The 17,260-nt window shown below is 33.0% G+C and overlaps 3 protein-coding genes across 4 annotated transcripts; 1 reads left to right on the forward strand and 2 right to left on the reverse strand.

Annotated features, from left to right (window-relative positions):
* Positions 1-243: 243 nt before the first annotated feature.
* LOC129322298 (protein SLOW GREEN 1, chloroplastic) lies at positions 244-2,320 on the forward strand. 2 transcript variants are annotated; one of them, XM_054968556.1, is made up of 2 exons: positions 244-1,554; positions 2,012-2,320. In XM_054968556.1, the coding sequence occupies exon 1, from the start codon at positions 413-415 to the stop codon at positions 1,496-1,498; it is 1,086 nt and encodes a 361-aa protein (XP_054824531.1). In that variant the 5' UTR covers positions 244-412; the 3' UTR covers positions 1,499-1,554; positions 2,012-2,320. The 2 variants fall into 2 exon arrangements, with proteins under 2 accessions (XP_054824531.1, XP_054824522.1); XM_054968547.1 differs by having other exon boundaries at positions 245-1,554; positions 1,982-2,320.
* A 2,439-nt stretch (positions 2,321-4,759) lies between these two features.
* LOC129302038 (uncharacterized) lies at positions 4,760-5,641 on the reverse strand. Its single transcript, XM_054940702.1, has one exon. It carries the CDS (start codon positions 5,639-5,641, stop codon positions 4,760-4,762), a length of 882 nt encoding a protein of 293 aa, XP_054796677.1.
* A 9,129-nt stretch (positions 5,642-14,770) lies between these two features.
* On the reverse strand, positions 14,771-16,616 carry LOC129303135 (protein SODIUM POTASSIUM ROOT DEFECTIVE 2-like). The gene is made up of 4 exons (XM_054942231.1): positions 16,406-16,616; positions 15,481-16,135; positions 15,292-15,367; positions 14,771-15,166 (listed from the first exon to the last, which is right to left on the reverse strand). Exons 2-4 carry the CDS (start codon positions 16,087-16,089, stop codon positions 15,003-15,005), a joined length of 849 nt encoding a protein of 282 aa, XP_054798206.1. The 5' UTR covers positions 16,090-16,135; positions 16,406-16,616; the 3' UTR covers positions 14,771-15,002.
* Between the last annotated feature and the right edge of the window lie 644 nt (positions 16,617-17,260).

Genomic DNA, 17,260 nt, shown 5'->3' on the forward strand with positions numbered 1-17,260 from the left:
TATTATTTAAAAAGTCCAGGCTTAGAATTCAGTCAATCAGCAGTAATGTTCCATTGAAGAAAGCCTACTCCGAGCCTGTGCACGATCCGGTCCGTTCCTCACCATTAAGCCCACGACTAAACAAATCCAGTCTGAGCATTTTTATTTTTAAAGTCAAATATACTGGTCAAAACTCAAAAGTCCAGTGACGGGACGAGGCACCGGAAAACCAAAGAGAAGGCAAAACGACATCGTTGCTGGATTCATACCACAAGGGCGCACATATATCGATAGGTCTTTCGAGTTGATGCGAAGGTCGGCGCCTCCTCCTCAGGGGTTTTAGCACATTTTGTTATCCTCCGCCTTCCCTGTATGCCATCAGGGTTTAAGGCAGCCTCCATTTCCTTCATTTTCCCGTCAGAGACTTGACACCATGGACTCTCTGTCTAAATTTCACCACTGTGGTCAACCATTGCACGTATCTACTAGTCACCACCGTTCGTCGTTTCCAACGCCCTTTTCTTCCGTCTCTTTCAGGGCGCTACCACCGCCGGCTTCCCCTCTCCAATTTCCCTCTTCTTCCTTCCGGTTATCACCTCTCAGAGCGTCTTCCTCATCCTCCACCTCATCCACTGATCCCTCATTTCCTAAGCCCGGACCCATTCTGACCCCTCTGCTCCAAACCCTAAACTCCCTTTTGTCACCTGCTTTTGAAACTGTTTGCATCATTGTAGCCGCATCTGCATTTTTTTTCATGCGTTTTCAGCATATGCCTGTTATTGCAGCTACGGTTTCGTCATCCACGGTGGAGTCCTTCCAAGAGTCGACGGATAAATCTTCGTTCGAAGAAAAGGAGAGAATTATTGAAGTGCAATTGATGGATAACCCCAATAATATCGAAGCTCTTCGGTCTCTCATGGAGCTTAAGATCAGAGCGCATAAAATTGAAGAGGCTATTCAGGTCATTGACCGTTTGATTGAGCTTGAGCCCCATGACTTTGAGTGGCCGCTTATGAAGGCTCATATGTACATCTATAATGGCGACTACCAATTGGCCAAAGGTGGGTTCGAAGACATTCTGAGTAAAGATCCATATCGTTTTGAAGCTTATCACGGCCTTGCAATGGCTACTTCCGAATTAAACGAGCCATTGAACGATTTGGTGAAGAGGGTTAAAAAAGCTGTGGAGTTTTGCAAAAAGGAAAAGAGGAACTCAGATGTCAGAGACTTGAAGCTATTACTTGCGCAGATTAAAGTCATGGAGGGATCCTTTTCTGACGCGCTGAAGGCCTATCAGGAGCTTGTCAAGGAAGAACCAAGAGATTTTAGACCGTACTTATGTCAAGGTATCATATATACCCTGCTTAGAAAGAAAGATGAAGCGGAGAAACAATTTGAGAAGTTCCGGAGGCTCGTCCCAAAGAATCACCCTTATAATGAGTATTTTGAGGATAATATGTTCGCAACCAAGTTTTTCGCGCAGAAGTTTGAGAGGGAGGGAGCTGGAACAAAGAGCTGAGAAACATGGTTCACTGAGTTTTTTCCCTCGATTACAATGAAAGTGTTTATAAAAAGGTTGTCCTTCGTCCTTCCTTTTTTTCATAGAAATTTTGATTCCCTCTTACGGCTCTTTCCTTTTGTCTTGTTAAATGCTTTGGATAATGGATAGTGACCCCAATGATAATTTAGACCATCTGTTATCCCTCTAACTGGGTTTGAGAATTACTTCTTGTCTTTCTCTCTAGTAGATATAGAGTTGTTAGGGCTGGTGGTCAATGAAACCTGTTTTTTATTTTTTTGAACTGGATGTATTGGCTGAGTATGTATGCATTGATTTCTTCCCCACCTGCCATGATTAATTAAGATAATGATGAGATTATAATACTGATCGAGTAGGAGATGCAAATTCTGGAAATGCTAGCCCCACTGAATCTTACGCAAGACATACAGTGTAGTTCACATTTTTTTGGTTAAAATTTGCAAGTTTCTTTGCATTTGACAGTGTATTTTATAATTAAATACAACATGAAAGGCGCTGATGAAGAAAATTTCTTTGGGAGATGCCTTGGAAAATGGGACGCTGATGCAACTGCATCCTTTCTGTTTGTTATTGGCTTATAATTCTGAATAGCGTGTGGAAATTCAGTGATCGAGATCCTGTGCCCTGTAATGCATGTCTCCGAATCTTTCCTCGCCGAGTCTTGATCCTATTGTCTACTGAAGACTAATGTTATGCTCAGTGAAGAGGGACACGTTGAAGGTTCCTCTTTGGTTTAGCAAAAATCTCTTATGTGATTGTTACCTTAATTTCTTTTAGTATCTTTTTATTATGCGGACGTGCTTTTATTAATAAAAAAAAAAGGCGTAGTAAGGTACTAAATGTGTGCACCTGTTTTAATGAAAGTTTTAACCTGAGATTTTAGTATTTGACTTGAGGTCTAGCTCCTTTTTTTTTTTTTCTTTTTATGTGATGCGATAATTACACGCCCACCTATCCCTTACAATCCTGCCATAGTGGAGGAAAACTCTCGCACACCTATATACTCACCTGGTTTTGATGTTTGAAGTTTGAACCAGCAAGCTCCCCATTTTGGAAGAGTGCCTGGTGCCATTGTAGCGTTAGCTCTGCATTAGGTCACTCTTCGCTTTGATTATGTTCAAACCATGGAAACATGCTTAAAGCGGTTGTGCGGCTTATGCCTCAACTGTCTGTTAAAACGTCTGTATGTGTAATCAGAATTCAGATGCTGTTGACATGACACTCGGATGTTTTTTAATCATTTGGTTATCGTGTTCATGAATGGAAAATAGTGCTGTTGATCTTATATTTCAAATTCATACAAAAACACCAGGTCGCAACTGAGTTGACTCCATATCTGTTTGTGCTTCTGACCATTTAAATTTAATTGAAATAAAAAGCAACAAATATAAATGGCCCAAATTTATTATCATAACAATGTAGTGGGCCGTTCCTGGTGCGGCGCAAGTGGATAAGATAAGGCCGGTCTGCACCCGCCACCCGATTTACCTGGCCCAAAAAGTGACATTTGGGGTAAAAGAAGAGGACAAAAAGCCGCCAAGAACGAACATACGAGAGATTCTAAGCCCAAATAAACTGAAGAAAGCAACATCTTTCTGGATCCATTATGAGTGCCCGCATGCTTGCCGAAACCCATTGGTTAAGTTGGTTTTTTGTTATTATTATTGCTTAAAAATGGTGTATCATTCTACCAAAAAAATGTGTATGAGTTTTTCTAAAATACCCCGGGAAAGAAAAAGTATTAAATGAGAGACAAAAAGTCAAAAACTGTGATAATAATGAGGATAACTTTGGAAAAAAATATTAAATAAATGAGATAGGGGAGATTGAGATCCTATATTGAGGACCAAAAGAAATAGTTCAACTAGGTCTTATATTTAGGACGGGAACAAGTATTATATAAGGGGACCCGCATCTGTATCTATATCTAGGATAATATATGCATGCACAGAGGATGTAATGAAATGGTAACTCTATCAAGACTATACCCAAACCATGGCTCGCGTTGAAGATAGTGGGTCTGTCGTGTTGGCGTAGCACTTGTCTAGTTTGGAGGAGCTGAATCTTGATTTCGAAGCAGCCCATGGGCATGGTGAGTTTTCTCTGTCTGTAACTGACCGTGAAGATGGTTGGTTTCACCGGAAGTATCGTCATGAATTTTATATTTTATTTATACGATATTGATTCTTTAAATAGCATTTGATCAATAATCCCTAATCAACTCAATCTTGGGCTTTGATGGGATCTTCCCCCCCCCCCCCCCAACCCTTTTTTTAATTCAACATTTTACAGATTCACAATTGTGTGGATAGATATTTTGTGTTACCGCTTCGTCGGGAATCGGATCCCCATCCCCAAGCGCCCATCTCATAATTGGAACGTCTGATTTAAATTCGAAAATAGTCGATCAAAATTATTTAAAATAACAACTAATGAAAATTTTGAAATTCAATTTAGTTAGATTTAAATTTAAATTTAAATAATTACTAAGTCGTTTTCATTATTATATAATTAATATTTTATATTTATGTATTAAACATAAAAAATTAAATTTTAGAAAAATATTGATCTATATAATATTTAATTTTTTATCTATATTTATTAAATTATCATTTTTTTAAAATGCTTATCCTAAACCCTGATTGATTTGTAATTAATATTATTATCGGGAGGATGCTAATCGATAGGTAAATAAATAGACCAAATATATATAGATAAAGAAAACTAGAAAAAAAAAGGTGCAACTTTTTAAATATATTTAGATTTATATTAGATTTGGATTTAGATTATAAATTAGAAATACGATGAAATGGAACGGAAGCATCAAGCAATGTATACTTATGTTTTTTTCCTCTCAACTTTTTTTTTTATTTAATTCGTAAGAACTTAGCGCTAATGTATCGGCCTATAAGGGGCTTAACAAAATTTTTGCCATCAAGAACTCAAGAATAGTTTACCCGTAGCAGGATCAATAACAATAAATCTATGTGATTAATAACGACGGCTCGTCCAAAAAAAAATAATAATAATAATAACGACGGCACACATTCACATAACCAATTACCAATGTAACCATTAATAAACATAAATGAAATGGATCCATGGCAACTTATACACCGAAGGTCAACACAAATACGATTGCTAATTTAAAGGAGAACAAAATCCGAAGCAGTGAAAAAGCCCTAATGCATACTCCGACTAATTAAAAGGGAAAACAAAAATCCAAAACAAAAAAAAGCCCTAAAGAACATCAGCATTGGGATCTAATTGATCGCGTAAATCCATGTAAGTGGAATAAAGCAGTCGATCTTTGGCTGCAGTTCTATGACGGTTGACATGTTTGCAAAAATACCTGAGATAAGCGATATTGCAATGCCCGATCATTTGTCCCAGAAACAAAAACAGCCAATTGGTGGATCTCTTCTTGGTATTTACAAGAGGTTCCACACACTTGCTAGAACCACACAGCTTACAATCCAAGTTCTCGGGATTGCACCACTTTTTCGGTGCTCGATCGTGCATATTGTCCTTCGTCTCATCTATAAAACTAGCAACCTCTGCGAACTTGGTCTGCAAATCGAAGTCAATCTGGTACTGCTCCTCGCACACCTTGCAATGAACGTCACCGCTGATTAGAGTAATATTCCGGGACAATAATTCCTCCATGCTTAAAACTTTGGCCCGGCTTGGTTTAGCCCATGGATATGGTGGCTCTATGGACGTCTCCTTGTGTTTTTTACGCCAACGTCTAGCACCGAACGGACCAGCTTGGCCTTCTGGTGTGCGCGTAGGATTCGCCGGTGGCGCCTGTGGCTGCTGTGATTCGGGTGGCTGTGAAGAAGCATCATGGTGCGGCCGTTGAGGTGGCGACCACGACGGGTGCAACAATGGCGGTGATGAGGAAGATGGAGGCATTAGTTGTAAAAGAGAATGATGGGGTGGTGATTCAGGAGGCGGCAGCGGCGGATTCTGTGGCAGAAGCTGGCAAGATGAACCAGTCGAGAGAGAAAGTCGAAGCAACTCTTCGTGTTCCGCTTCTTCTGCGCTCACTGTTTTTGGATCTTTGGACCGAAATTCTTCTTTTATGGTTTTTCGTATTTTGGACCGAAATTCTTCGTTCATGGTTAAAAGGACAGGATAGGATGGAAGAGAAACTGGACGTAACGAAAGAACTAGGGCTAGGTCAATAGAAAAGAAACATCGGAGAGAATTGGGAAGGTGAGGAGTATTCTCGTATCCTGTTATTGAATTCGATTAGTCCCTACCAGTCTATACCCCGAGATTCAAGCCCATTGGTGGGGCTATTTAAATATTTGGATGAAATTTCAAAAAAGAAAGGAAGAGAAAGTAAAAAAAAAAAAAAAGTACATGATTAAGTTGGGGTAGGGACCATCTGAATCTTATGAATCATTAATCTGAAATCTCTACCAGTTTTTATCTTTTAATCAGGATTATCTTGTGAGTTTAAATAAAATATATTAAAACAATTCTCTTTTCACTAAAGATTGATCCGTGTATCGAGTATTATTATCAAACTTTTGAATTAACTCTCTAATTTTTATTGTTTTTATATTTTTTTAACTTATAAAATTATATTAAATCGCTTATAATTTCGGATTAGATATAAATTTGGGTAAACTTATAAGTTAATTTTTAAAATTTATCGTTTTTATATTTCTAACTTATAAAATTATGTCAACTCTCATAAATTTAGATTAGATGTGAAACTCATTGATTTTTTATTGAATTGAGCAAGTTAAGTTTATAGTATGTAAAACTCAGTTCATAAAAGTGGTATGACCTATTTAAAAAAAATAAAATTCAAAAACTAAAAACTAATATTAATAAAGAAGAAAATAAGGAATATCAAAAAATATGTTGCCCCTATTTTAAAATTTTTTTGTTGTGTATGATAATTTATCAATGTATATGAATTTAATTTTAATAATTTATATTTAAAATATATTTAAATTAAATTATGATCATATTTTATATTTTAATTATTTAATTATATACTTTTAGTGGCTATTTATTAATATAGAAAAACTCTAATGAGTTTACAATTCAAATTTACATCACCATCATGAGTTTATTTAAATACACTATTTTAACAACTATCAAGGATGTATTAGTATAACATTTCAATTTAAATTTTAATAATTAATTTGAGTTAATAAAAATTTTAAAAAATATTTAGAGGTAAATAAATTAGTAGGAAATGATTATTAAGTCTAACTTAGCATATAATTCTAAGTTAAGATTTTAAAAATTATTATTATTATTATTATTAAAAAAAAAGAGAAATATAATAGAAAGGGAGATTGAAAAATGAAATGAAAATATGTGTGTGTGGGAATTAAATAAAAAAAATAAAAAAAAGGGGGGAGGTGGAGCGTTTTGCTTGCAGTGTAATGTACACACACACACACACACACACACACATATATATATTAATAAATTAAAAAAAAAGAAGAAGGAGGAGCAGACGTGCTAGACGTACGTACGTACGTATGTACGTACATACATACATATTTATATATTAAAAAAAGGAAACGAAAGCAAAAGAAGGTAGGACCCACACTTTTTTTAAAACCCACGTACACCCTTCTCTTCTCATTTTCCTTCATTTTCTTTATCTTTTGTGTGCGAACAAAGGGAGCATCTGTGAGCACGAGTTCGCCGGTGCTGGAGAGCTACATTTTTTAAGTTGAGATTTCTTAATAGGATATTTAGGATGAGATTTTAAGTTTTTCAAAATTAAATAAGTGTTTTAAAAATTTTCTTAGCCATCCTTTCTCTTTGGTTTCTGATTTTGTGGCGATAGAAAATTTAGGATTTGAAAGAGGAATGAATTTATGTTAAATAAATATGATTGTTAAGGTTGTTAGCAGTATAATAAATATTTTAGAGTATAAATTTGTTAGTGAGCTTTGAATTTGAAGGTTATGGATCAAACCCTAGGCTAAATTTTTATTAAATTTGAAAATATATATTGATTTATTAAGGTTTATATGATTATTTAGGATGAGAAATGGATTATTATGGCTATAGGATGATGATCCTAAGCTTGATACTCAATTTTTAATTTTTGGATATTTTAGGTGCGAATTTATAAAATAAAAAGAAAAATTTTGATAATAGAAATTAATTTAAAGGTTGATTTTAACTTATTAATATTTATTAATGACTAAAAGAGGAGTTAGAAATTTTACTTAATATACTAACTCTAGATTTGTATTAAGATTGAGATTAAAAATTATGTTATATTCTCTAATCCTATTATTAGAGTTATTTTATTAGTTTTAATAATTAAAACTAATATTTATAAATAATATATTATTTGTAGATTATGTTGTTGGTGAAATTGTGGTGGAAGAGAAATTATAAAGAATAATTTATTGAAAAAATCATAAGGTAACTATGCTTTTAATTTGTGTTCAGTGTTGTTTCATATTAATTGGGTAATTATTGAAAAAATTATGAATTATTATTGAGAAATTACCTTGTTATGTTTATGAAAAATTTTGAAATTATGGATATGCATTTTGAAGTATTTTTGCTAAGTGGGATGTCATATTGTTAAAAATGAAAAATTGTGAAAATTATAATATTATATAATTGTACAATATTGTTCTGAATTTGTTTGATTAGTGTGGGAGGTGTTAGGAGACTTATTGTTGTTGTATTTATGTGCCATGTGGTACGCCCCCATTGGAGCTCAATAGGTTGCTTGTAAGGCTCAGGTTAATTTACTTTTAACTGGGTAATTTAGCACCGTGTGAGGGCTACGACTCGAGTTAATGGAAGGAGATAAGGATGGTTGTTTGTTATGTATTGTAATATTTCTTGTATTTTATTAGAATTATATGACTGTTGTTTCCTCACTTAGCAAACACACATTTAACTGTTTATATACACTATTATAAATTGGCATTAGTTATTGAGACTTTTGAGTCTCATTATGTGGTTAACAATTTTCAGGATAAGAGTCACGAGTGACACGTGAAGGAGTCCCTGAACTTAGTGGTGTAGATCCACTGTCTCTTTTAGATATTTGATTTATAATTTTTAATGTGTTATATTGCCAATACTAGAACTTTTGTTTATTGGCAATTATATGAATGTAATGATGTAATCATGCCCTTCAAATTATTTCTACTTTTGGTATACTTGGGATGACAATAACTTTGATCTCTGATTTATTTTAAATGGTTTGAAATGACATGATTATGAGGTCAAATAATTGACTTGTTTTGAAAATTGATTAAGTTGTTAGTTATTGGTTTATGGTTTGTACTTGTTGGGAGTATAAAGATGGAAAATGTGGTTTTAGCCTAATGGCATGTGAGAAGTAAAAATTTATCTGAGATGTTGTATTGTGCAAGTTTAAACTAATTATAAAATATTTTATATTAAATTTATTGATATAAAATGTGTTGGGTGGCTGTAACCTAACTATAATTGTAAATGTATATTAGTTGTATAAAATTGTTTTGTATTATTTAAAAAAGGATTTAATCTTTTCTACCATGGTAGTGCTTTAAATTATAGAATTGTTTTAAAAAAATTTGGATAAGTTGACTTCTGTTTACCATGGTAGACACTTTTCTACCATGGTGGAGTTAAATTATTATTTTTTTAAAAAAATTTAGGGTGTTACAATCAGCGTCTTCAAGATGATCAATTTCAATATTGATATGGATATATTGAATCATTGAAAGATGATGTCAAATTCATGAGTATTTTTACAATATGCTAATCCAATTTTTAAAATATTTATGAAAAAAAAATTAAAACCACCACTATAGGATATAAAGAAATGAATTGTAGTAGGTTTTTTAAATAAACAATGAAAACAACAAATAAAATAAAAGATGAAGTCTCTGATTAAATAAATAATAATATTATGAAGGGTAGAGGAGAGATAATTAATTACCTTGATTTCTTATACACAGGAAAGATAATGATAATGAATTTGTGTTAGGATAAGTTATTTGAAAAAACAAATTTTATAAGTCATCATTTTACTTTATTATATATTGTTTATTAAACCTGATTTAACCGCATGTGACACTTTCTACAGCCGCATCAGTTAAAGCCGCACCCATAATTGGACATCCAAGCAATATACAAATTATAAACTACATTAATTGATGAGATAGTTAAATTCAGGGTACGATTGGATTAGCATTAATTGGATAATCAGAGTTTGGATAAAATTGATTTGTAAGCATGGTTTTGGATATAATTAATTTAATAAAAATGCAAAAGCAAGTAGGAGCTGCTTATGAGAAAATCACTTTTTGAACTTTCAAAATTAATTTTTTGAGCTTATAATTGATTGAATCAAAACATGTGTGTTTGAAAAAAATAGAAAATAGCATTTTGAGATTTTCATAATTGATTAAGGCATTTGATTATCCTTTGATGTAGGAATGAGGGTATAAATATAGTATTAACCTTACTCATGAAGGAATCTCACAAAATAAGGTTTTTTTTTTTTTTTTTTTATGGCCTGGGGTGCAAATCTACCCTGAAGTATTGTGGGATGAACATCTGGCATTCTTAATTAAAGAAAAGTGCAACGTTACCTCCATTCTTTTTAAAAAAGTGCAATGTCACCCAATTTTTTAACAGATTGAATTTTTTTACTAACATGTATCACCATGGCAAGTCGGGTAGGACAACTTTTATTTAATATATTTATTTTAAACATAAAAGACTAAAATACCCTTTTCAAAATTTTTTTAAAAAAAACCATCGGATCTGATAACCACGAACATAACTTCCGGCGACCACCATAAAGCATTGAGCCTTAGCCACTATCTCCAAAAACATATCATATCCTTTTCAATCAACTTGTGATCAAGGTGATGATTCTGAACACTTGTGATCAACTTGCAAATGTCATGTTCTGATTCATGTGTCCCTTCTTCCATGATCCATTCTTACACATCAAAATCACTTTTAATCGATACCAAAATACTGCAATAAGATTAAGAATAATGCCCTCAATATCTGTGATCCCCACTATTGGCGACTCTCTAGCAAAATGGCTTTTCATGCAATGGGGAAAGTGATTGCCATTGGTGGTTATGACGATGATGTTGGTGATACTCTTTCTGCTAAGTTTGCCACTTTTGCTACTATTCAGTCCGTTGAATGCTGACACTATGATTGCGTTAATGGGAGTAATGGTCATTGCCATTAGCCGTGGAGGTCATTAAGGCTCCTGCGATTCACCAAATCATGAAGGAGATTAGGGATTGTAGCTTTAGGCCTCTTTTGTATCCCTGTCTAAGTCTTTAGCTTCTCTATGTACCCCTCCCTCCATTTTCACAAATTCAAGTGCCCCCAAAACCTGTAACTTAGTCACTAGATTCATAAAAGATAGGTTTGATCTACCAACATAACAACCATATCTAATCTGCCAACGTAAAAAAACAGGAAATTAGATTCACAAAAACCAGATCCTATAACTCTATCCCAGGAAAGAAATCAGATTTGCGCCTTCACTTGAAGATGATTTTGTTCAAATTTTACAAAGTCCATCATAGCTTACGGTTAGATCCGTTCATCATTCCCATTTTTCTTTCTTCACTAACCATTATTCAAGTTGTCATATGGTTGGTCTTCCTCTGCTACATCGTATATTGCCATATGGGCATAATTTTATTCGACCAACAAAAAGAAATGAAGTGGATGCCACTTGAACATGCCTATAGGGACTGTTAGGTCAACTAATAATCAAACATTAGCCGTTTATTAAAATTGGGTGACATTACACTCTTTTTAAAATATTAGGGGCAACATTTCACTTTTTCTTAATTAAAGATATTAGACACTCCTCGTGTGATACTTTGAGGGAAGATTCGAACCTTAATCTTTTTTTTATTATTCTTGAAATTTTGAGTTCAACATAAAAAATGTGCTATATCTTTTATTTCAATCCATGAAATTTTCTTTCTTCTCCTTGATCTCTCACGAAGATAAATAATTCAATATTTCAACCACTTGATTCTTTAAATAAATACTATAGGGATAAATCAAAACTTGGTTTTGATACAATTTTTTATGGATGGGGAGTGATTGTTTGGAAACTATGAAAGAAGAAATGGGAAAGAATAATGAAAGAAAACTCATGCTTGAACAACATAATAATATTTAGCAAAAAGATTAAAATAAAATATTATATAAAAGTAAAAGACTAAATGTGTATTAACTAATGCTAGGTCGATAGAAAATAAACATAAAAGAAAATTGAGAAGACAGATAGTATTCTTTTATTTCATATGTATTAATTAAGAGGAATTAGTCTCGCCACGAGATTCAAGCCCAGTTAGTGAGGGTATTTAAATATGGAGAATATCAATAAATAATTTCTGAAATGATTTAATATTTGAAAAGGACTTATAATAAGTAAACATTCATAATTAATAAGTGAAAATTCAAATTTTGTCAAATATCCAATCCATTCAAATCCTTTTTTAATATTAAATCATTTTAATTGTCCTTCATTGATATTCTCCCATTTAAATATATGGGTAAGAGTGTGTGTGTGAGAGAGAGTGAGAGAAAGATGGAAGTATAGAAAATAGGACCTGATTAAGTTGGAGTAGGGACTATCTGAATCTTATGATTCATTAATCTAAATTCTCTACCATTTTTTATCTTTTAATCAAAGTTGTCTTGTGAGTGTAAATAAAAATATATTAAAACAATTTAATTTTGAAAAAATGATAATAAAATCTTTTGAAATTATATAAATAACAATTTGATCCGTCGAAATGTCATAATACTGATAAAATCCTTAGGAACTTTTCTATCATTAATGAATTAATATAAATAATAAAATTACCCTTAATTCAAATATCAATTGTTATTTACAAGTTTTGTTTCAAGTTTCACAACTTTTTTTCTTAAAATCACAAGAATTCAATAACAACTTAAGCATTTGAAATTCTGATATTTCTTAAGTGTTGCAAATATCAATTGTCATTCACAAGTTGCGTTCTACAATTTACAACTTTTCTTTTTAAAATCGTAAGAATGCAATAACAATTTACAAGTTCACATTTGAAAACCTGAACTAAAGATAATTTGATTATTTATATTAATTTTTTAGTGATAAAAAAGTTTTCAAGAACTTCATTGATATTATAATATTTTGAGGGACAAAAAGGTAATGTAGTATCAAGGAAGTATTAGAATCTTTAAGATGATCAATTCCAATATTGATATGAATAGATTGAATCACTGGAAGATGATGTCAAATTTACCAGCAAGTATTTTTACACGATGCTAATCCAATTTTTAAAATATTTATGAAAAAGAAATTAAAACTGCCACTATAGGACATAAAGAAATGCATCGTAGTAGATTTCCTAAATAAACAATGAAAATAACAAATAAAATGGAAGATAAAGTCTCATAACTTAATAAAATGCTAGTATTAATGAAGAGTTGTGGAAAAGAAAATTTATTACTTTCATTTCTTATACACAGAAAAGATAAAGATAATGAATTTGCATTAGGGTGAGGCATAACATCCTTCTAAGCTTGTTTGAAGAGGTTTTCCATATTCTTTTATCTCATAAAAGATGAGAGCACATCATATTTTAATTTAAAATTTTAAAATTCAAGTTTATTAGTCATTTAAAAAGGGAAAATAATTGTAAAATCCCTTATAAACACTCTAACTACTTGACAGTCCCAACAAATGTAAGAAATGGCTGTAAAGTACCTAAAGACTTAGCTGTAAATAAGATTTTTTTTTATGAATTGATCAAAATGCCCATAATTTAAAGAAGACACCTTTAGCTTGTTCTACTACAACCTGATATGAGCTTGTCCTTTTCTCTTCCTTTCATGCATCCTTACAATATATATTCAATCAAATACGTCACCTACTTGGAGATCTGAAGTCTAAATAGAGACAAACAATTTTGGATTTTTTTTTTTTATCGCTATGCATGTTACTTTAGATATTTTTTAATACTTTAATCGTCTGTTATCTTAGCCTTCAATTGTTTTGATCACTATTATGTTATTGACAATTTGATAATAGATATTGACAATATTGAATTGAATTTTCTTTCTTCTCCTTGATCTCCCATATAGATAAATAATTCAATATTTTAGTTATTTAATTCTTTAAATGGATAATATAGAGGAAAATCAAAACCTGACTTTGATATCATTTATTAGGCTTTGACACTATTTATTATAGATGTGAAGTGATTGCTCATAAACTTTGAAAGCCAAAATGAGCAAGAACAATAGAAGACAACTTACACTTGAATAACATAATAGTATTAAACAAGTAAAATTTTTTTATGTAAAGTTAAATGACTAGATCCGTACTTAAACCTTAAATTATTTTACATGATCATGCACTTATATATTTGAAGAGACTGATATTTGAGAATTTAACTCTCTCTTTATAGATATATTTTCTAGCCTTATTTATAGGTGGAGAGAAAAGGTTAATTTTTATTCTATTTATAAAGCACCCTGTTAATTTTTATATTTATTTTTATCTTTTTGCTAATAGTGATTGCAGGACTCGAAACTCATGGGAGCATAATTATATAGAATGTAAAATAATAAAAAATATTTTAATATATATCTATATATATAATAAATATTTAGTGTTGCAAAATAATATTAGAAAAGAAATATTAAAATGATATTTTATTAAAATAATCTGCATTTAAATATAATGTATTCAAAATTTAAAATGTATTGAGTTTAAGTGAAACATAAAAGACTCAATTTTTTTGAAATCAAATATATTTTAATTTGGATCTAGTGGATTTAAAATCATTGGATGTAATGAGGGTAAATTTGCAAAAATCTTAAATGCTCTTATTAATTTATCGAGTTGAGTGGGTGCACTTGCCCATCTTCATCACTATCCATGTCCATTCAAATTGAAACCGTGATTTAAAGCCTGAAATAAAAATTATTCTCTGTGACCAATTTTAAATAACAGAGGCATTTGGATCTTATTGTCGGCGTAAATAAATCATAAATGGAATTAATCAGCCATTGATTTTTAGATTTTTTTATAAAAGCGGGCATGTTTGAAATATTATTTGATATGAATATGATTGAGATTGCAATATCCAAAAATGATCTGAGACTCAAAATTTAATCCGCAAGAAGCGTACGTCTTCCTCCCAGATTTCAGAGATTGATTATATTGTGGATTGGATTAAAGCAGAGGGAAAACAAAAGGTAGCAAGCGAATTCAAACTCCGACACAAACGCATTACGACAACACCGCTTGAATTTCTTCCAGCAAGTCTCCCCCGCAGGAAAAGATTACTGCTACATCAACTTTCCTACTTCGTTAGCGCGTTTCATGATCCCATCGGCAACCACACTCGCTAACACTTCCAATTTACACTAATCAAAGCACTACTTAGTTCACATTCAAATCATACTTAATTTCGTTTTCTTCAACAAGATATTATTGATTTTACTTCCTAGTTTCGGCTGTACCGGAGGCAGTTGGTGTTGCTGGCACTGGCCAGAATTGGGCATTCTTCACCTTCGATACACTCGCCAATACACTCAAAGGAGTCACATCTCCAACTATTGTCACCTTTTTCGCAGCAAAATCTATGTTGAAGGAAGAAACTCCTGCCAAAATCGTAAGAAAATAAATGAATTTTTTTAGTTACAAAGGGAACGGCGTTCTTGCCAACCATGCAAAAATAAATCCTGGGGCTAAGAAAGTTGTATGAGAGGGTTGGTGACAAGCTGACCTTCCATTCTGGAGAGATGTTTCCTTAGTTTTCCCTCACAACCTCTGCAGTGCAGAGAAACCCTCAATACCACTACCTGAAAAAAAAAAAAAAAATCCATAAGGAGTTATATACCATTACCGTGTAGCTTGATGAGAGGCTGCATTGGAGAATCCAAGACAAGAAGCGTACGTGGTGGAGATAACTAACCTGGTCGGAGGAAGCGGGTCTTGAGAGGGAAGATGTAGAGGGTTTAGAAGCATGATTGGTCTCATCTTGACCAGCAGATTGAGCCTTCTGGTTGGCATCATCAAATGGAGTCAAGGCCAAAACTGGGTCATAGTTGGATAAGCCATCCAATACGGAAGTCTCAGTAAGCAAATATCTAGAAGAACCTGGAGGAGTGATGATCAAATCAGGAGGTGGTCTAACCCAGCTTCTTCGAACAATACTTTCAATTGGCTTTGAAGTGTAAGTGTTTGTGATATGTTCAGTCAGCCTTCCTGCAGCACTTTTCTTCCTCTGATCATGACTCTTCCTCGAGTTCCTCCTGTTCTCGTCCCTTGGCTTCGAGGATGAGTTTTTCTTGGCCTTTTGGGGTTGCTCGCAAGGTTTTGGATCTTTGGGTGGCAGAGACAAAGAGGAAGGAGAAGCACACGGAGCTCTTCTTGAATCTCTGATAATAGGATTGTGGCGATCGATGGCTCGGCCACCAAGCTGAACCGATTTAGAAGTGGAAGAGGAAGAGGAGGCTTCATCCATACTAACACATATGGCTGTTGAGGCTTGCGAAGAGCAGAAAATTTCAATGCCTTTCATCTTTGGATGTTGATAACAAAGAAGAATTGGTAGTAGTGTACAGAATCTGCAGAAAAACAGAGAGGAAGATATAAAGACTACAGAGCAAAGCAAAAAAAGGTAGGCACCGATTGCTTTTAAACTTCAATTTCCTTAGAGCTGTCTGAGGTGAGCTAAAGAGAGGGGAAGGTTCAAATGAAATATTGCGGGTAGGAAAGGCTTAAACTTTTCCCATAGTTGTATGAACATGGTGAAAGAATCAAAGGGCTCATGGTAATGCCATGGTTAGGTTCCACGACGACTTAAATTCAAATGAGTTTGTGAACAGTGTACTTACCTAACATTGTTGCCGGCACATTCATATTGCTGTGAGGACCCCACTAACAAATAAATAGCGTGCCCAGTACAGTACAGACTCTGCTTCTAAATTTCAATTTCTAAGGCCTCACAAATTCAGAGGATTACAGTTCTGTTGTTGTGGCGTCGATTTCCAACCTCGCCGTATCTCAGAAGCATGTTTTTTCCCAATTGAAATGATTTTGTCCTAGAATTTTGAACCTACGTTGTGCCGTTATCATAATATACATAATAGTGACATATTTTCTTGAAGTTATAATATAAATCATAATTAATTAATTCCACATTTATGAATAATATTAATTAAAACCTTAAATTAAGAAAAATATTCATATCTGTTTATTTATATTCTCATTGAATATTTTATATAAAAGTTTTGATGATAATAATTAAAATTTAAACGTATTATTAATTTTCAGGTGAAGCAAAGTGAAAATAAAAGAAAGGTGGGGCGCGGGGGGACCGGATAACTAAAGCACGGTGAAAATGCGTGTGCTCTGTGAGCCTGTTGGCATGTTGGGCGTGCACTTCAGGTTTTAATTCAGACCAAGCACTCGAGAGCTATCTGTCAAGACAGAGGCGGCTTGATCAGATTAAGACATTAAATCGGACATTTAAGTGCAGTCTGATGCTAATTGACGCTAGTGATTAAAGCAGGTTATTTAAAGATAACTAACGAAACGAAAGTAGGTATCGTTTACGGGTTACTTTGAATTGAAGAATTATAAATCTAAACTAGCTCCTGAATTTTTTTTAAAAAATGTCATTCGGAGTTGAGAGTTATGCTTTCTTTGTTTTTGTAAACCCTTTTTCAAAGCACTGAGAAAATAAAAGG

Source organism: Prosopis cineraria, unplaced genomic scaffold (genome assembly GCF_029017545.1).
Source record: "Prosopis cineraria cultivar Desert tree isolate PC_DT_omini unplaced genomic scaffold, ASM2901754v1 PC1, whole genome shotgun sequence".
Taxonomy (NCBI): domain Eukaryota; kingdom Viridiplantae; phylum Streptophyta; class Magnoliopsida; order Fabales; family Fabaceae; genus Prosopis; species Prosopis cineraria.